Source organism: Motacilla alba, chromosome 8 (genome assembly GCF_015832195.1).
Source record: "Motacilla alba alba isolate MOTALB_02 chromosome 8, Motacilla_alba_V1.0_pri, whole genome shotgun sequence".
NCBI lineage: Eukaryota > Metazoa > Chordata > Aves > Passeriformes > Motacillidae > Motacilla > Motacilla alba.
The window spans coordinates 2,049,096-2,069,260 of NC_052023.1; the positions used below are offsets into that span (position 1 = coordinate 2,049,096).

At 46.1% G+C, this 20,165-nt stretch overlaps 1 protein-coding gene across 8 annotated transcripts; it reads right to left on the minus strand.

Moving 5' to 3' along the window:
• Positions 1-342: 342 nt before the first annotated feature.
• ALG6 (ALG6 alpha-1,3-glucosyltransferase) lies at positions 343-18,644 on the minus strand. Of its 8 annotated transcripts, none has more exons than XM_038144127.1 (15): positions 18,582-18,644; positions 15,858-15,959; positions 12,954-13,038; positions 11,104-11,193; positions 10,364-10,452; positions 8,619-8,701; positions 7,945-8,009; positions 5,906-6,091; positions 5,474-5,609; positions 3,447-3,532; positions 2,996-3,080; positions 1,899-1,969; positions 1,547-1,615; positions 928-1,126; positions 343-776 (listed from the first exon to the last, which is right to left on the minus strand). In XM_038144127.1, the coding sequence occupies exons 2-15, from the start codon at positions 15,937-15,939 to the stop codon at positions 582-584; spliced, it is 1,521 nt and encodes a 506-aa protein (XP_038000055.1). In that variant the 5' UTR covers positions 15,940-15,959; positions 18,582-18,644; the 3' UTR covers positions 343-581. The 8 variants fall into 8 exon arrangements, with proteins under 8 accessions (XP_038000055.1, XP_038000053.1, XP_038000051.1 ...); XM_038144125.1 differs by having other exon boundaries at positions 18,551-18,643; XM_038144123.1 differs by having other exon boundaries at positions 15,858-16,031; positions 18,582-18,642.
• Between the last annotated feature and the right edge of the window lie 1,521 nt (positions 18,645-20,165).

Consider the following 20,165-nt stretch of genomic DNA (forward strand, 5'->3'; position numbering starts at 1 on the left):
CATCTGCAAATTGCTGTGCAATTTAATAAGGGCTTTGGGTATTTTCAAACTGCCCTGCAGCACCTCAGCTTTTACTGCAGTAGAACCAAAAGTTTTGGCTTTTCAGTCCTGTTAAAGAGAGTTGCAGCAGTTTTAGAGCCACACCAGAGCTGCTGCCCCCCAGCAAAGGGGGACAGTGACTGATGCCACAAACCAGGTTTGTGTCATAAAGCAATTCAGCACCACAGCTTCAGAGCTGCCAGGCACTGTTGACACTTTACCTGCACTACTGCCTTGGCCTTTTTATTCTGGGAAAGGAGAAAACTTCATGCTGCTTTTGCTAATACAGCATTTTAGCATTAATTCAAAATTTGGTCCTTTATTAAGCATTTTAGGTTTACAAACGGTAACAAAAGTATAACACTTCCAAAGAAAACAAATCAAATCCCATTCCCAATGCTCTCCAAAATATCTCTCCTTTAAAACGGTCTTGGATTGTTTTGTGTTTAAATAAGCAAAAGGTTTTTCCTGGCTTTGCTCGAGTTGTGTCCATCACCCACAGGCTCCTCTGCAGCACTCTCAGGCCCGCAGTTCCAGCTCCATTAACTGACTTTCTTCTGCCCTCTATTCTTGGAGTCCCAGAGTATCACGACATTAAAGTACGCCAGGAAGAGCAGGAAGTGCAGGCAGGAGAGCACGGCCACGGCCACGGGGAACAGATCCGGCAGGCGCTGGGGCGGGGGCACGGCAGCACTGAGCACTGACAGGACTGCCATCAGGGACAGGGACAGCAGGAACTGCAACGCAAGCGGTGATGGGACACCTCAGACAGCTCGGCTGCCACCTCTGCACCTTCCACGGCACAAAAAAGGGACAGCCCTCCCTCCACTGCTACTGCAGTGCCGGGAAAAGCTGCGAGGAAGAGGCAAAGGAATAAAATTTGCTTACCAGGCTCCTGACGATCCTGGGAAAGGACTTAAACCAGGACACGTAACCCTTGAGGGAAAGGGAAAAGGCCTTGAGCTGTAGGTCCTCGGCCGAGGTCTTCTCCAGGATGGAGAAGGAGGCCAGGCACACGGCCAGGAAGGCGGGCGTGGTGACGGCGTAGGGCAGCAGCAGCTCGTCCTTCAGCAGCAGCGGCAGCAGGCTGGGGTGGGGCAGGGCCAGCAGCGTCCCGGGGTCCACAGCATGTGGGGAGAGGAGGGAAAACCAGTAAATAATTTATCCTTATCCCTTTATCCCTAACTGGGGCAGAACAGGGTCTTCATGGAATCACAGACGGGTTCAGGTTGGAAGAGACCTTAAAGCTCATCCTGTTTCAACCCTGACACCTTCCACCGTCCCAGGGTGCTGCAGCCTGGCCTTGGGCTCTGCCAGGGATCCAGGGGCAGCCCCAACTGCTCTGAGCACCTGTGCCAGGGCCTCACCTCCCTCCCAGGGAACAATTCCTGATTCCCAATTTCCCACCAATCCCTGCCCTCTGGCAGTGGGAGCCATTCCCTGTGTCCTGTCCCTCCATCCCTTGTCCCCAGTGTCTCTCCAGCTGTTGACAGTTTTTCCAACTCACCTGAAAGTTGACACAAGTAGAAACCATGTGGCCATGAAAGGGATTTCATTTATGATTAAGCAGACTGGGCTAGAATGAGAGGAAGAAAAAGAGATATCAACTATTCCCTCATCAAACGGCACTCCCCATCCTGTAGGATATCCCCAGGGAACAGCAGTGCTGGTGACTGTCCCCACAGCAGCACTCAAGGACAGACCAGCCTGGCTGTATTTGCACACCTTCACTCACAAGTGATTCAGAAAAGCAAATGTGCAGAGTTGTTAAAGTCTGATCTATTTGTAAGTAAAAGCAGCACGCAATAAGAAGATGAGGAAAAGGTCAAATTTCATCCACAGAAAAATTATTTACTTACACGGACACGAGAAGAATAGATTTTTCATGGACTTGAAAGGAGAACAGGAAAAATGACAAGGCACAGCTGACCTTGGGAGAGAGAGCAGAGGTGTGTCAGCCTGTGACTGCGCAGCAAAGCTCTGCTGTGGTGCCTGCAGCGCAGGCTCTGCGTGGGGCTGAGCGAGCTGAGCTTTCCAATTCACTGCTGCATTCCCTGCAGTGCAAACCCCAGGCACCCCGAGCGGCTCCCGCAGCACCCTCACAAAGCTCCTTGTTGGGCACTTGATCCAGAATTAGTCACAAACTCCTGCAGGTAGAGCCTCACTCTTGCTCAGCTTCCCTGACAAGAGCGAGGAATCACAACATTCCCACACACAGGCACTGGCAAATCCCACTCCTGGGAAGAATTACCCCCAGTTTTGACACAAAATTTTGCTCCTCATCATGACAAGCCAACAAATTGTCTTTTTATTCCCCCACCAGATAAAAATGCGTAAAACCAACCAGTTCTTAGGATAAATGTTAGTTTTAGGTAATGCTGTAATAAAATTAAAAAGCGAAATCATCTTGTAACTCCTGAACTTGGATCCAGCTCCATCTAATTCTGATTTTAAGGAGAACTCAGTTTTTGCACGGGAGTCATGGCAATGTGCTTCAATTCAATGATGGGACTAAGAGAAGGCAAACATTTTGGAAAACGGGATCATTTTATTTCCAAACCACTCATGAGCTCACAATGTCCATTTGGGGAATTTTTAATGGAATTTTGCAGCCAGCGAAGGAAGAAAAACTGGCACTTTGGAAGCCAAACAAAAAGAGGAGAAATCCCAATTCTGTATGATGTCTAAATGCGTGTGGAATCTTCCAAAGGCTCTTCAGAGGAAGATAATAAAAATACAGAGTTAAATGAAGACAACTGAGCTTAAGGAACAAGTCTGGGTTTAAAGGCCAGGTCAGAGCCCTGGATTTGAGGAGGTCAAACACTTTTCAACGAATTCCTTCAGCATTTGGTGGCTCCCACCCTCTGTGCCCTGCACAATGCTGTTGGCACTGCTGGTTGCCCTCCAGTGCTCGTGGTGGATACAAAACAAGGAGCAGTGAACAGCAAACACTCACCAAGGCAAATTTAAACCCTCGCAGGGAAGGCTGGACAGTGAGCTTGATACAGGCAGGGAGCAGGCTCAGGAATGTTACAGCAAAACTAAAGGATTGGGGAAGAAAAACAGTTTTAACAGATGAGGGACTAGAGCCATTAACACTTCACTCTGCAGAGCCAGACCTGAATTCTTCCCTGAGCCAAGCAGAACTGGGAGCTCTGACTTTAAAGAGTGTTGAAAGATATTTGAATTCTTTGAATTTGCAAATCTTAACCCAGTTTTAACCAAGCAGCTTAAATCACTATATAAACAAGCAGGGAATGTTTTGGTCATAAATATTTGCAGTATTTCTCCCTCATGCCTTGGCAGAAAAATACAGGATAGGAAGGAATACAATTTGAGAAAATTTACTCCTCTTGCAAAAAATATTGCAGATAAAAACTACCTAAGGCACTCCAGTTATGTCTTACCTGAGCTTTAGCTGAGTTCGAGGGGATATTACATTCTTTATCTTTATAAGGACACTTAGACTGCACCAAATATTGGCTACTTTATCCTGGAAGGAAATGAAAAGGCAATCAGTAATAATTATACATAATTACACTCATGTTTGTGGGAACAGTGGGGCTTGGGAGGTGGGGACTGTTGGGTTTCTGCCACGAGAGTGCAAGTAACACTTGCAGGAGTACATCACATTCTCAGATGTACTGGGGATGATTCTGCTCTTCAAAAATGGAAATTTTCAAGAGACCCAAATAAAACAGGCTCTAAAATAAGTGAGAAACAGTTCTTCAGCACAAGAGACAACAACTTAAGCCATGAGAGCAGACATTTTGTGGAGAAAGGCTGTGAAACTGTCCCTGAGTAAACCCTGGCCCACGTGAATCCTTTCTCCCTCCCTCTCCCTCCCGTACCTGCCCCTGCTCGCTGCCCGCTAGCACTGACAGAGTTAACCCCCAATAAATCAAGAAGTCTAAAGACATTAGCACTTGTGCTAGGATCACTTTCAAAATTAAATTTGTAACTGCAGCTCTCCTGCTGGTGAAACTCATCCCCAGACAGCTGCTGGAGGCACAGCTGTGTAGACACAACTCCCAGCAGCAACTGAGCCCCTCCGTCCCCGCTGCCAGCGCCCGGAATCTGCCGGGGATTCCGGGGAGCACAGCCCTGGCAGCACCAGCAACCTCCTCCTCGCAGGAGGCTGAATTTCCAGCCACCAGCAAGTGTTCCCGGGCTGCAAATGGGAGCTGGCACACCCTGGCTGCAAATGGGAGCTGCACAGAACCTGTCACACCCCAGGCCAAGTTACTGAGCGCTGCTTACGTGGACAAATTCTCATTTTATCCCCAGCAGCATCCAGCAAGTCACTGCCCTGAGCAGCTCAGAAAATATTTGGGCTAATATTAGACTAAAATCCTCCGGCTCTTTCAGACTTGTTGGTTATTGTCATTTAAATATTTTATTTTTAAATTTGGTACTCAATAAAAGGTGTGTTGAGCAAATGATTCCGTTATAAATTCCAAATAATTCTCAAGGAAAAGGGTCACTGGTTTTTTTTTGGGGGTGTTTTGGAGAGTTTGTTTGGTGTTCATTGGGGTTTTTTAAATAAGCCAGCAGAGAACACACTAAGAACACCTCCACTGCCTTTGGTACATCAGCACTAACTTTTGGGGGGAAAAAAGTGCCAGTTGTGATATTATTCACATCTGAAAAAGTTTAAAAGAATAATTAAGATTAATCAAACTACGTGAGAATTTGCTTTAATCCTTGTGGCAACCTGGAAATTCAAAGCTTCATTTTCTGGGTTAAGCCTGAATTGAGAATCTGCTGTAGAAAGTGTAATATTGACTCGTGTCCCAGTTACAACAGCAGCAACTCCCTGTGACCTGGGACATGGGAACCCTTTCTTTTATCCCAGATTCCTGTGGCATTGCCATTTGGTAAATGAGGAACTGAGTGACTGGATTAAAACTCAGCACCTTCAGCACAGGCGTGTCCACACCATGAGCAAAACCAAATGCGGAAGTGGCCTAAAACTTTTGGAAAATATTGTGGAAACTGCACAAGGTGAGTCAAAAAGGAAGTTCCAGGCTGTATCTAAAACACCATTAAAAATTATTTAAAAGAATAATTAATCCCATTGAAAAGAGGGGAGCAGCACCCAAGAGGCCAAAGCCGTTGACTTTCAAGGTTACATCTTCTGACACTGTCAATTACCATGGAATCCATTTCAATGGAAAAATGTATGGATTGAAGTATGGGTTTGATGATGGGATAAGTGTTGTCTCCTGGTATAATATCCTGGAAGATGCCAGCTGAGCTGGGGTTAAACACTGGATTAAATAACTGGCAAGAAACGACTGCTGAAGAAGCCGTCTCGAGTTACTCGCCCTGCGCTGTGTCTCCCCCATGAAATCCTAAAGGTCAGCCTGAAGGTTTCTCCAGGGATCTAAGAATACAGGACAGGGCAGTGGGTGGGAGAAGAAAACATGCATGCCTCGAACAAGCCTCTGTCAATGGGAAAGAGTCTTCTGAGTACTTGCATGATTTGTTCCACGTCGGTGCCGAACGGGAGCCAGCAGGCAGCGAAGGACACCAGCACTGTCCCTGCCAGTTTAGCCAACAGCACCAGCCTGCAACAGGACAGCACGTCAGCACTGCAGCCTGCAGGGCTGGGCACAAAGCAGCACAGCAGCCTGCAGGGCTGGGCACAAAGCAGCACAGCAGCCTGCAGGGCTGGGCACAAAGCAGCACAGCAGCACTGCAGCCTGCAGGGCTGGGCACAAATCCCGCAAGGCTCATCCTGCAGGACTGAACACGTCACACAGCTACCTCCCACAGAAACGATCCAGGAATGCCCACCTGCACACAAGGACAACCCCGTTCCCCAAGCAGGCTGATTCTGATTCAACACTTGAAACCCACTTACCCCTTTCCTTTCAGTCCCTTCTTGAAGCACTTTCCAAGTAAATAGCAAAAAAAGGGCAGGGAATGGTAGAGCTCCATTTGCTTATAATTTAAGGCCAAGCAAAATGCCACGGAGCCCAGGAGGTCCCAGTCATGGGACAAACAAAGGACAGCCCACAGGGCCAAGCCAAGGCTCACTGAGTTGTATATGGTTTTTTATGTCAAGGACAAGATACACATCTCACTTCTGGAAGGCAGCAATTAATGCCCTGAGGGAAAGCAGAAACAGCTTGTAAAATGAGTTTTGCCAAGTTAGCTTCAAGAACGTGTTGCCAGTTGTGACTATGTTGCCCCCAAAGATAAAAAAATTACTTCCATTGGAAGTGTCATTTTTATGTTTCCAAAGTTTGATTCAGAGCTTGCCCAGGCAAATCCGAGGGCAAGTTCTGTGTGTGTTAATTTCTCATGTAATTAACATGCCTTCAGCCAGCCCAGCTTTTGGTGGCAGAGACCGTTCTTTGCAACAAGCAACATTTTCTTCTTGGTATTTACATGAGTAATGACAAAGCTCTCACAAGCTTTCCCTCCCAGCTCCCACGAGATACGTGCAGAATATTCAAATCTGGCAGTGTTTAAATTATGTATAATTTCCTTCAAGGACTTCTGAAGGGTTTGTGATTCTGTTACACACGCAAGGCACCCTCACCCATGGCCAGTTCCCTGACTGCTAATCCTGCTCAAACAATGAGCAATAGTTGCTAAAAACAATGTTATTGCCTTGTGACTTTGAAAGGAGCTTCCCAGGCTCAGGAGATTTTGAAGAGACTAAGCTACGCTTACTATTAAACTGTAACAAAAGCTTTGGTTTATACTTGTTTTTCAAAAAACTTAGATAAACCAGTAAACACCGAATCCCAGACTGGTTTGAACTGGAAGGGACCTTAAAGCCCACCCAGTGTCACCCCTGCCATGGCAGGGACACCTTCCACTGTCCCAGGCTGCTCCAACCTGGCCTTGGGCACTGCCAGGGGCAGCCACAGCTTCTCAGGGCACCCTGTGCCCGGGCCTCCCCACCCTCCCAGGAGGAATTTCTCCCCAATATCCAATCCAAACCCACCCTCTGGCAGTGGGAAGCCATTCCCTCCCGTCCTGTCACTCCATCCCTTGTAAACAGTCCCTTGTATTTCTTGTATTGTCAGAAATGTCACAATATTTTGTTTTCTCTCTGTCAACCTAAGCAGCTGTGACAACACATCCAGCTTGCCCACGGAGCTCTCAGCCCACTCACATTTCCCACTCCACATCTCCAGGTGTATTTGACACCTCATTGATTTCACATCAGCAAACTCACACCGAGAGGCCCTGACTGTGCAGAGGTGCAGCAGCTCAGGGAAACCAATCTCTGCCTCGCTGGGGCTGCTCAGAGGTGGCGTTGGTCACAGCAGAGTGGCAGGGCTGGCACAGAAATCTGCAGGAAATCCCTGCCTCAGCAGCAGCTGCTGCACCTCCAGCACAGGGCGAGCTGACAGCATCGGGCTGCTCCTGCACAGAAGCAGTATAAAAGCAGCATTATTAACAAATAACAATGTTATTGTGAAGGTGGCACCGGCCAGCCCTGAACTCACCTCCCTGAGCTGTGCAGCCAAGGCAGAAGGGGAGGTTTCACAGAGCTGAACATTTCACACAGCTCCACCTGCCGCTGCTCTGCCATCCTAGGAAGATCTAAGGGGATTCCCTCTGCACACACAAATCACAGGAGCACAACCCATCACTCTCGTCCCTGTCACAACCCCACTGATGCTGCCTGCAGTGAAGTGACTGACAGGGAGATGAGCTGGAGGCACGGGAAGAATGATATTCATGTTGGGATTGATTTGTGCCAATATCAATAATTTTTATCTCCAATATGTTTCAGACTTGCAGCTTCCTCTGCTATCTCTGTTTGGGGTGGCAGAAGCCCCAAAGGACTCTGTGCACCACAGCCACCCCGTGCTCAGCTAACAAGTGCCATGGAGCAGTAATCCCATAAACACAATTCATTTCCATGCAGAACAAGGATACTGGAAGTGCCCATGGTCGATAAGGATGAGGCCTGGGTAAAGCAGGATGCAGAGCGCACTGGAAACCTGGCAAGAAGGATCAAAAAAGAGAGAGGAGAAATAGAGGAGAAAAAGAATTAGTCCAAAATTGGACATTAGACAGAGGAACTACTCCTGCTCCAGTACAAAAATGTGCCCCTCCATGGTGCATCCTATACACAGGAATCTTATTCTCTACAAGTAATCATTTGCCATAAATTATAAAGAATAAAGATTTGCCACATTAGAAAATATTGAATATTGCCTGCCCTTTACAACAGCTCAAAGACCACCCACACCTATGTTAAACCACTCAAAAAATCAGGAGACTTGTTATTCCAAAATCTACTGTAAGGAGCATTCAAGACAAAGCAGTTCCCAAATCCCCCCCTGCCACACCACAAATTTTTTGGGTTTTTTTTTTTACTACTCAAGTAATAAATTAATGGAAAATCTTGTTATCAAAAGCATTAAAATAATTGCTGCAAGATAAAATAAAGGCTTTTTTAATGTTTTCAAGTGAGAACTATAGTGGTTGCCATCAGTTTTACAGGGAAGCCATCAGGGTGTTCTAGGTGTTAATTAAGTCAGTGTTACATTTCTACTGTGTTCTACACAGTGTTTTCTTTGTTCAATTTACACACACCAGGTACTCGCCTTTTTTTTAGCAGATGTTTCTTTCAAGGAAAAACAATATAAAATAACTGCAGGGATATAAACCAGCAGATCAGCAACAAACACTGAAAAATAAAGATTAACTTTCCATTAGAATCCTCCTACAAGGAGGAGGCAAGGAAAAAACACAGGCAAATAAACAGCAAAACATCAGAAATAAACTGGGCAGTTCCACTTCAAAGGACAAAAAGAACCAGGTCTACAGAATTTGATCTTGTTAATGTTTCTCAGGCTCATTTCTGATGTCCCAAAGCTGCTGCTTCCACGTGTTCAGCTGTCCTGGCTCCTGGCACGGCCTCAGTCACTCTCTAGTTCCTGGCATGCCACAAGCAGGGCAGGCATTCGGGAATGCCCCAAAGAAATCAGCCCTGCCTGGCCCCAGGTTGTGGGGCAGCACACAGAGGCTGGGGCACAGGGAAGAAACTCCAGATTATCCCAGCTCTGTGTGTGAATTACCAGCGATGGGGACAAAGGGACTGAGAGCAGGGATTTGGCCTTGATCACCTGCCTACAGCAAGGATTTGTGACAGGGGACAAGGAAACAGAGCCAGCAGGCTCCCCTGCCCAGGCAACGCCCAGCAGGTCAACTCTTTTTGAGTTGTCTTAAAAACTCAAAAAACCCCTCAGATTATTTCTACAAACCACTTTCAGCAAATGGCAAGTGGCTCCAAGAGGGAAAGGAGATGTTTAAACATTTCAGTAATCCAGGGATTAATGGTTTGCCAGCTTAAGCCACATCTAAACAAATATAACCAAGGTGTTAGCAAAACAAATACACTGATGCTTAAAATAAAGCTGCCATTGACCACCCTGAGTTATTTTAATGCGCTCCTCTAATGGCCCCTGTTAAAAAGTGTTTATCAGCTCTCCAGATCCATCAGTGTTGTGTCAAGTGAGTTGATTTCAAAATTAATAAAGACCATTTCAAGGGTAATTAAATACTAGTGATTTTTTTTTTCAATTCAATCAATTGCCAGGGAGCAGACTGAGAGGTTGGTGAGGTACAGAAAAGCTATTGATGAACAGCAAATTCTGCTGTCACAATCAGAAAGCATTTTGTGTCAGAAAAAGCAAAAGCCATTTCAAATGAAAGAAAATTGTAACTAGAAACAAGAGTTCAGTGGCCACATTGTTCACTGTCCTACTGCTGCAGCCACTAAATTATGGTACAAATCTTCTTCTGCATTCTTTTGCAGTTCAAAATAATCGAGTGGTGGAAGACAAATTTAGAATACAAGTAGTAAAATAAATTTTTACTTTTTGCTCACAGTAATAATATCAACTATCTCTGCCTTTGAGATCAGCTCCTAATGAAAATCCCTGATACCTCCAGAGATTAAGTCAGAAAAAGCCAGGCTACGTGTAAAATAATTTTACAATAAAAACCAAGTTAATCTAAAAATAAAAGACTACTTATCAGAATAGAAGGGAAAACAAGAATATTTTCAAAATTAAAAAGTGGGTCTATGCTACAAAGAGTAGTTTTAGAGTTTTTAATTAATTAACTGGGGTGAAAACTTGTTTCTATATTTTATATTTATCAGGTCACAAATGATGGCAGAAGAGGAAATAATGCAGGAATTTGGCTCAGAAATGGACCTGCAAAGCCACCCAATTAAAAACCTGAGAATAAACCAGCAAAGACAGAGGAGCTGCATATTAAACATGCTGAATTAGTAAGCAAGACAAATGAGCAGCATGATCCCAAGGAAATATAACCTTCCTACCTGTTGTACGCATAAATAACTTATGGGGCTGGCTCTCATAGCCCCGAGATGTGTGCAGAGCAACCCAATCAGGATTTATTAACTTTGCACTGTAAAACAAAGTACAGACACATCAAAATGCAGACAGTTCTCATTTCCCTTTACTCTCCTTGCAGCAATAAAGATGACACAGGCAGGAGCAGATTCCAAGAATTAAGATGAATGAGAAGAAATATTTCAGAGAGCAATAGTGATCAATGAAAGCTTTTCCTCACCACTAGATCAGTTTACACTATAGACTGTTTCACAATTAAAAAAAATAACCTTTGGAAACAGTAAAAATGGAATACAATATTTATTAGGACAAGATAACCACCTCCAGTCTGGTTCCAGGGACTTTAAAAAAAAACAATTGTAAATACCTTTCATGCTTAAGTATTAAATATAAACCATTTACAGTTCACATGGATGCCCCACATAGCTGTGCCTGTGCACTTTAACCTACATTCTTATTCCATAAGTCTCATTCCAACAGCAGCAAAGCCCTTGTGGAAAAAGTATTCCAATAACAGAATTCTATTTACATGATATCCACTCATCAAATGTCACTTGGGCTCTGTGCACACGAGAGCTTTCCCAGGCAATGCCCCCTGTTCCTGCAGCACTTTCCCCTGGGCATCCCAGATCCAGCAGTGGCTTGTGGGGAAAGCTGAAAATCCAGGAAGAAAAATGTAACACAGGATTTCAAACACTGAACTTACACGTAGGCACACACAAAACTGTGATAGGCAGTGAGAGGTGGGTAATCCAGGCCCCAGTACAGCAGGTTGTTGTCACTTGTATTGAAGTACCTAAAAAAAATAAAATTCCATTTAAAGACTACATTTCCAGCTTGGTTTTGACCCAAGGAAAAGACCGAATACTAAATGCATCCCAAATCCAAACTAGAAGGTGGCAACATCTACACCTGCTTAATTTTACTGCACATTAAATAAGTCTCAAGCAACAAAACAACAGCAAAAGTGATGCAGAGCTCACATATTTGTGGTTGAAAGAAAAGCTGCTAAAGCTCACTTCAGTGGAGAGAAAAACTCTGGTTCTACCTCCAAACCCAGGTGGACCATGTGAAAGGAAGGGAAAAAAGGATTTTCCCGTTTGGGATTATGTTGTGTCAGGATTTCCATGGCAGCAGCCCAGACAAGGTCACCTCTTCCCGATGACATCAGAGGGGTCTGTCCAAGGAGAAGTTCCAGCAAGGAGGAGCAGCCCCTTCCTCCTCCCAGGGAAACACTGCCCGGCTGCTCCCACTGCCACGGGGCAGGCTCTTGGCTCTTCCACTTCCTCTCTTCAAATGCAGCCAATTTTTGACATTTACAATAGTAAATGGTATTTCTTGAATTCTTTATGAGCTGCCTGAAGTGTCTTCAGAACAGATGATAAATCACATTTCTTTGAGTTGCATCTCTGCCTCTTATCCTACAATTCAAGATTGCTCCTGCCAAGGCAGTGCAGATTCTTTATGCAGAATGTCACAGTTTGCAACTTTCAGGGCACTTGCCAGTTTTGGGGGTTTATTTTTTTCATTTTACCTTTCATAAAGTTTTCAAATTAAAAAAGAAAACAAACTAATGCTTATATAGCCAGTGATATTTAGTAAGGAAGCTTTCCAAGTTTTAATTAGCAGCAGAATAAAAAAGGGTGTTCCTGAAGGACTTTACAGAATAATATAAACCAGAAATATTTAAATTCTAGAATGCAATCCCTTGCACATCAGCCAAGACGTGCTGCTCCAAACACCCACTTTGCTGTATCAGAGACTCAATTCCCACAGCAGACCCAACCCAAAAAACCCTTCAATTATAAACATAAATGATATCAATTATAGAAGCAGAGAGCAAAGACAAGCCCAAGGTGCCCACCTGGCAGCCCCTCAGCCAAACCCAGCCTGCAGCAGTGTCTGATCCGGCCCCTGGGAATGCCTGGGGATACTGGCTGCTGTAACTCCTCATTTTAAGGAGATACAGTTCAGCGTAGCAGAGTGGATCAAAGCTGCCAAATCCATCACTATCTAACACTTCTGATCCCAACTCCGGCACAGTCCGGGTTTGGATATCCCAGGAAAAAAAAAAAAGGACAAAAATGAGAATATAGGAACAACAGGATGATCTGAGGTCACTACACTGAGCCGTCTGCAGAGTTCACATGTATTTACAGAACACAAGTGAATTAATTTTCTGTTTTGTCAGATTAGCCTGGTCCCCAACAGACAGCCAGGGAAAAATTACACCACACACCCAAAACACCCCTGGCCTTGCTGGAAGATGAGCTGGAATTCCAATATATTCCAATTGGAGTTGTAGCACATATATGGGCTAAATTTTTACTCTAAAGAATATTAGGAATAATGCAAAAACGAATAAAATACTTAGAATAATTCTCCTCCTGTTTTACATGATCTGTACAAACGAAGTTCGCTACACTTCAATCTAGAACCCAGAATTCCCACACTGAAAAATCTCATGGATCATGGAAGCAAACAATGAACTCAGAAGTGTAAAACAGGAGCAGAACAGGAGCAAAGCCCTATTCTCCCTTTGTAAGCACCACCTACCACTGCCTGATGGGTAAGTTGTAGGTGATCTCTTGCCAGTGCCTCTGAGCCTCGTAGTCTCCATACATGGGTGGTTTTCCTGCCCCTAAAAGGAGAGGACAAAGCATTCAGGACATTATTTGGTTTATAGATTGCTTTCCCCCAGTCAGGTATTGCATATTAATTACTAATTTTATTCTCCATCCCTCTATATTGAGAGCAAATAGAGACCTCATCATGCAGTCTAACAGAGAGGGAAAAAAAGTTATGTGTTCTTTTGGCTTTCTGGAGATTTCTGCAATGAGCATTTATCAAGATACGCTGCTGTGAAGAACTGCTTCCTCATCTGACAAAAAAAATCATTTCCAAGTGCAGATGAAAAATGTGGTACTTTCCCTGAACTAGGAAAATGCACATCATGGACATGTTCCAGTGATTCTGTGGGAGCTGCTGCACTCCCCTGGGGTGTGATAATTGCCAGTGCTCTCACTTGTTTCAGCCATGTCACGGTACCTTATATTAATATCATTATAATGCTATTATTTGCTATTTCCATGGAAAAGAAAGATTTATCAATGCAAATACTTCAGATGTCAAATACTCCCCTCGATGGAAGCCTAACTGTGATAATGGCAGCACGCAAAGCATCTTCCCAGAGTTTACTTACTGCTATTAGCCTGCTCATTGAGAACAGACACTGGACTGATTGTGCTCCCAGTGAAATATTGACATCAGCCAGACAGAGATTTAGGAGGTTCTTTAAAATATAGGAAAGCCATCTGTGGTTTTACCCATGATCTATGTCAGTGGGAATCCCACGAGCTCAGCAACGTGCAATTTATTCCCAGAAAATGCAAAGGACCTCTCATCTCAGCTAATTTCTTCCTGGGGGGTGGAGAGAGCAGATTATCTCCTCTCACACGTTCAGATTAAAGTTTCCCAAATAAGTGGGGTCACTGGAGATCCATCAGTGTCAATTCTGCAGCTCTAAGTCCAGTGGAACAAAGAATCTGCCACTGGATTACTGAAATACAAACCAGATATTACCCAAATTTTACACTGCTTGTGTGTGCATCAATTTCTCAATCTTGAGGGGGGAAAAAAGGGATGAAAAAAATTAATTGGCTTCAGAATGATCAAAAGAGCTTAATCCAAAGGTTTGATTATTAAAAGCCAACTACTGATCAGTTAGTTTGACCATGCACATTTAGCTTCCATCTAGAGAAAGCACCAAGTACACCAACAAACTAAGATAAAAATAATAAAATTGGAATATTTTAATTGAAAAGGCTCACAAATACCTTAAAAGCAGTGATCTTATTCAGTTTTACTGTTAACCTGGGAACAGATTTTTTAAGGGTTTGAAGCCGCCTCTCAATACCTGTATTGAGGAGTTTGGACACGCATTCAAAAATTAAGCATTAACCTATGAAACCAAATTTTTCCCCAGTAATTCTCCAAGACCAGGCCATCACTAATGGTAACTTTTCAAAAGCTTGTATTAGCTTCTGCTTCTTCACTGAATTCCAGAGGCAGATCCCAAAGCAAGCTGATGGCAAGGAACAGGGTGGGAATGAGACAGAGATCCCGGGGTGCAGTAAATGAGGGTGGAATTAAAAGTTTATCACATCTGCAGGAAGACAAAGAGGAAAACAACAATCCCAGTGGATTTATGTGTCTGACAGCTCTAACACTGGGGTTTGCCTTTTTACAGCCAGCCAGTGCTCAAAGTTAAGCTTTAATAATTTGCTGGACTGGATCAGATTCAGCTTTTCCTATTCCAGAAGAAGTGATATCAGCACTGGGGAGGAAAGATTTTAGAATTGTTATTTTAGCTCAGGCTTTATTTTAGACTCTCTTTCACAATCCTGATTGGTTAGAAATTAAATCAACTTACAAAAATCTAGTTAGCAACGGAATTCTAAATAAATCCTCTTGCACTGCAAGAGAAATTCAGTGTGTGCCTGAAGCCAGGGCCTTTCCTGCCTAGAAATGGGTGAAAACCTCAGTTACCAACAGGCCTCTCAGAAATGGATCTGGGAAAGCAAACTCAAACCAAAACAATTGGAAATGCAGTTCAGCTTCAAGCAAATTCTGAAAGCAAACGAAACCCAGAATTACCAGTTTAAAATCACCAGAATGCTCCTGAGCAGCTCAGGGGATGGGGCACACCACTGCCTCAAAAAAACAGAGAAGGATTTGACTTGTGATTCTTTGGGCTGATGAGGATTGAAAGTATTGGCTCATTTTTTATCTTTTTTTTTTAAGTTTGCAGAGAGCAAGCCTTGTGCAAGTGTGGGAATGGAACTGGGAGGCTTGGAAAGGAACTTGCTAATTCTTTGCAAGCCTTCTGACACGAGGAGGAGAAAAACTCATCCATTACCAGAATGCAGCTCTGGCTCCTGCTGTAAACAAGCTTAAGGAGGTACAGGAACAAGGCAGAGTCATTGTTCACTCCATGTCACCTCTGCACTGTCTTCATTAGCACCAGGATTAGCTACATATAAACTAAATAAAAATACAAACAATAAGGTCGTATCTGCTACAGAATTTAAAAGACAATTTGAGGCAAATGTCCAAGTGGACTGCAATGTTCTGCAAATAAAGGCACAGGGGAAAACAGCCAGATGTGGGTCCTAAAACATTAATGATCATCAGCACCACCAAAAAAAAAAAGTTATGGTTTTTTTTTCCAGTGTTGTGCTCCAAACTGTGACGGTAATCATGGCACACTTCAAAAAATAAGAAAAAGGAATTCTCGGGGAAATCAAGAGGAGCTTAAATATAACAACGGTCGAAATACCACATTGCTCCCTATTTATTTTTTGATATAAACACTAGTAAAATAAATAAGCAGTAAATCCCATTCCTTTCCATTTCTGGCAAGCCCCACGAGCCCTCTCCCCCAGGCTGCAGGTGCCTTACCTGAGTAGGAGCCCAGGGACACGGCCCAGCGCACGGTGAGCGCCAGCAGCACCGTGATTGTCATCAGGCTCCACTTCTCCATGGCTGCCACCCTCCAGGCACCTGGGGACACAGCAGGGCACTGCTACAGCACCAGCCAGCCTCCCGTGCTCAGCCTTCACCGCTGAACGGCCCCTGCATCAACAACTCTCTGGGTTATTAACAAGCACGGGGTTAAAAAGCGAGCCAAGGTCCCGGTGTTACGGTAATGCCGCTCCTTTCCTGGGTTAAGAGCACCACGGCCAGATTATGCAAAGATGATGCACATCTGGTCTAGGCACCACTGCTGGTTTAAACAAAATAAAAGTTATTGAAGAGTTAATCGGAGTCAGGAGACATTATTGTCCATCCTTCCACCCCCAAAAAGCAATAGGGTTGATGTCCCGCCAAGCTCATTTCACCACACTGAGGATCCAGTGAAAGAAACACTGCCAGGCCTGTCAAATTGAAGGCTGGGTGCATGGAACTCAGAAACCAAGAAATGGGAAAATGATGATGCTGCCCTATGAAAAAAAAACAAACAACTAACTATAGAATATGCAAACTTCGACCCAAAGAATCAGAAAAAATTTAGACTGAACTAGGAAAAAAGTGAGGAAGAAACTACTCCAGTCTTGAAGGGAAGAGCTGCCACAAACGTTGCTTGCAGAAAAGGCATCTTTTGATTTGAGTTTAATACACTTGTTACTGACCAAAACCAAAAATCCCACACAGCAGAAGCACTGAGCTGCTGTTTTAGTTACACACAAGCAACACCGAAGGCAGGTTTAGCTTATTCTTCTCCAACTCCAGCCGTGTTTATCTACTGCTCACAGAAAGGTGTGACCCAACACCACCACCAAGGGGGGAAAAGAAGTTAATTAATAATATAAATCCGTGGCAGCAGATCTCCATCTATAGGTAGGAAGGTGAACACTGATATTTGCATGTTTTCACCTGTGCCTAAGCCACAGGGGAGGCACTTTTATCTATACAAAAGATACATCTGTCCTTCTTTTCTATCTTGCCACAGCACTAATTAATTATACCTTCTTAATTATTACACAGCACCAGCCTCACCTACAGACTCCCCCATCTCTGTTTCACTCATTTGCTTTTGCCATTCCTTACATTTGGAATAACAATTGTTTCCTGGGATATTGAGTTTCTTTCTTTGCTCTCAAAATACTCTTTCCTACTTATTTTTCACCTTTAATAACTATCCCATACCTATAACAAAAAGCCACGCTTTTATTAAGATTCTAAAGCACAGAAGTCTTAATTCTTGGTATCATGTGGGTAACAATGTTAAGAATTTTGGTCAGTTTGGTCAATCCCAAACTTTTCACCTTCCTCTGGATGTGCAACACCTGGTCAGGTGATCTCAAGATCCCACCTGTAAGCATGAGATGAAAATCACAGCTAAAAAAAAAAACCAAAAAAACCCCACTATCCTTCCACACTGCCTGTGATGAAGATTCAGATAAATAACACCAGTACAAACCACCCAGCCCTGGCCCGGAGAACTGACACAACCCAGCCACAGATGCACGGCTCTGAATAGAACTTCTTTTAAAAGAGGCGCCAGCACCCATTTCAGCAGCTGAAAAATGCACACACTGAATGAAGAATTTCATCTGTTACAGCAATACCTGTCTACAACCCTGCTGTTTCCCTAATCCCTCTCAGGAGACGCCTTTATTCCTCCTCTCACCCCTGGCTCTGCCCGGCCTCCTCAGAGCCCCCAGGGCGAGCTGGCGCTGTGGGTCTCGCCCCAGGGCCGAGCTGCGAGCCCACCCGAGCTGGCCCCGGCCACCAGCGGACCCTGCTGCCCCTCAGCTCCCTGAGAACCCTCGACCCGCTCTCCCTCACCCCTCTCAGCCCCCTCAGAACCCTCGACCCGCTCTCCTTCAGCCCCCTCAGAACCCTGGACCCGCTCTCCCTCACCCCCCTCAGCTCCCTCAGAACCCTCGACCCGCTCTCCTTCACCCCTCTCAGCTCCCTCAGAACCCTGGACCCGCTCTCCCTCACCCCCCTCAGCTCCCTCAGAACCCTCGACCCGCTCTCCTTCACCCCTCTCAGCTCCCTCAGAACCCTGGACCCGCTCTCCCTCACCCCCCTCAGCCCTCGCAGAACCCTCGACCCGCTCTCCCTCACCCCTTTCAGCCCCCTCAGCTCCCTAAGAATCCTCGACCCGCTCTCCCTCACCCCCTCAGCTCCCTCAGAACCCTCGACCCGCTCTCCCTCACCCCCTCAGCCTTTCAGCCCCCTCAGCCCGCCAAGTCCTCAGCGCCCGTAGCCTGCTCACCCCACAATCCTCTGACCGCCCTCAGCCCCGTCACCCCACAGTCCCCTCAGCCCCCTGGCCGCCCTCAGCCCCTCCAACCGCCCTCACCCTCGTCATCCCTTAGCCCCCACGACCGCCGTCACCCTCGTCACCCCAAAATCCCCTCAGCCCCCTGACCGCCCTCAGCCCCGTCACCCCACAGTCCCCTCAGCCCCTCCAACCGCCCTCACTCTCGTCACCCCACAGCCCCCTCAGCCCCCTGACCGCACTCAGCCTCGTCACTCCACAGCCCCCTCAGCCCCCGCGACCGCCGTCACCCTCGTCACCCCACAGTCCCCTCAGGGACTCCCTGGCCGCCCTCAGGCCCCTCAGGGCACAGCCCCCTGACCTCCCGTCGCCGCTCAGCCCCCGCTCCGTACCGGGCTCCCCTCGGCGCGCGCCGCCCGCGGGCTCTCACCGGGCTCGGGCCGGCGCGCGCTTCCGCCTGCGCGGCGCCTTCCGGGCGGGCAGTGCGCGTGCGCGGGGCGGGAGCCGGGAGCGCCTCAGGGACGCGCCGCCATGGATGGGGCCGGGCTGGGAGAGCCGCGGGCTGCTCCGGGAGGAGGGGACGCTCCCGGGGGACCTCAGAGCCCGGTCCAGTGCCTGACGGGGCTCCGGGAGAGCTGGAGAGCGACTCTGGGCGAGTGACGGGGGAAGGAGGAATGGTTCCCACTGCCAGAGGGCAGGGATGGATGGGATATTGGGGAGGAATTCCTGGCTGGGAGGGTGGGCAGGCCCTGGCACAGGTGCCCAGAGAAGCTGCGGCTGTCCCTGGATCCCTGGAAGTGTCCAAGGCCTGGCTGGAGGGGGCTTGGAGCATCCTGATACAGTGGAAGGGGTGTCCCTGCCATGGCAGGGCTGGCACTGGATGGACTTTAAGGTCCTTTAAACCTAAACCAGTCTGGGATTTGTGTTTTTCTACCATTCCAGCTAGCTGGGGAGCAACTTGGAGACGATATCTCCAAAGAACAGAACAAAGCACAGAATCCCAGGCTGGAAGGGACCACAGTGGGGTTATCTGGTGCCACGTCCGCGCGCAGGCAGGGCCATCCCTTGAGGTTGTCTGGACACAGCAAGGAAGACTCTGGGATCTCTCTGTGATGCACCATAGGCCTCACTTTTAAACCTTTCAGCCGTCTTGCCCTTTTCATTCTCTTGATGAAATACAGAGCATAACAAAAATCAGAGAATCCCAGGATGACCTCAAACATCATCTCATTCCACCCCCTGCCATGGGCAGGGACACCTTCCACTATCCCAGGCTGCTCCAAACCCCGTCCAGCCTGGTCTTTTCTTCTGGTTGTGTGTCTGGCTGAGGTCAGGACATGAAATGGAACAGAAAACCGATTATTCTCTAAACCAACAGCACGTACTGAGGGTTTTGTGGCCACACCTGCCAGGTGAGCTGGCAGCAGTGCTCTCCTGGGACTGGAGTTCCAGGGCTGAAAGTTGGGATGGATTTAAACACAGCTGCTACAAAAAACAAATGTGGTCCAGAAATGTCTGATCACTTACAGTAAAAAAGTTAAAGAAAAAAGAAACGTTACTGCAAATCAAAGCGGTTTGTAATTTTTTTCAGATGTGCAGATTATTTTTTTAATATATAAGCACTATAAATAGAATATTTTGTAACACCAGAGATAGTTTTTCTTCCTTGATGTTTTTCCAGCGCAGGATGCTGATTTCCACTATCCCAACCCATTTTTTGAGTGCAAATTCTTTGGACATCCTGGTCCCTCTTACACCTGCCATAATTTCAGCCCCTTGTGCTGTTGCCTCGTGTGGGATGGTGTGAAGAGACTGCAATCTCTCTTAAACAGATAAAGGTAAAACTCACACCTGTCTGCTGGCTTGCCAAGGCGTTTGGAGCCCTAATCCTGTGGAAAATGGCAGATTATGCCCATCAAATTTTAAACAGTTTGCCTAATCTGGCACACTCAATAATTTATATTCCTACAGGGTAA

What these genes read in the sequence shown, in the direction of transcription:
- ALG6 (XM_038144127.1), bottom strand. Translation starts at nt 15,939, where the DNA reads ATGGAGAAGTGGAGCCTGATGACAATCACGGTGCTGCTGGCGCTCACC. An exon ending in GTCCCTGGGCTCCTACTCAG is followed by an intron (nt 13,039 to 15,857) that starts GTAAGGCACCTG and finishes CTCTCCTTTTAG; the next exon opens with GGGCAGGAAAACCACCCATG. An exon ending in TCTATTCTTCTCGTGTCCGT is followed by an intron (nt 1,616 to 1,898) that starts GTAAGTAAATAA and finishes CTCTCATTCTAG; the next exon opens with CCCAGTCTGCTTAATCATAA.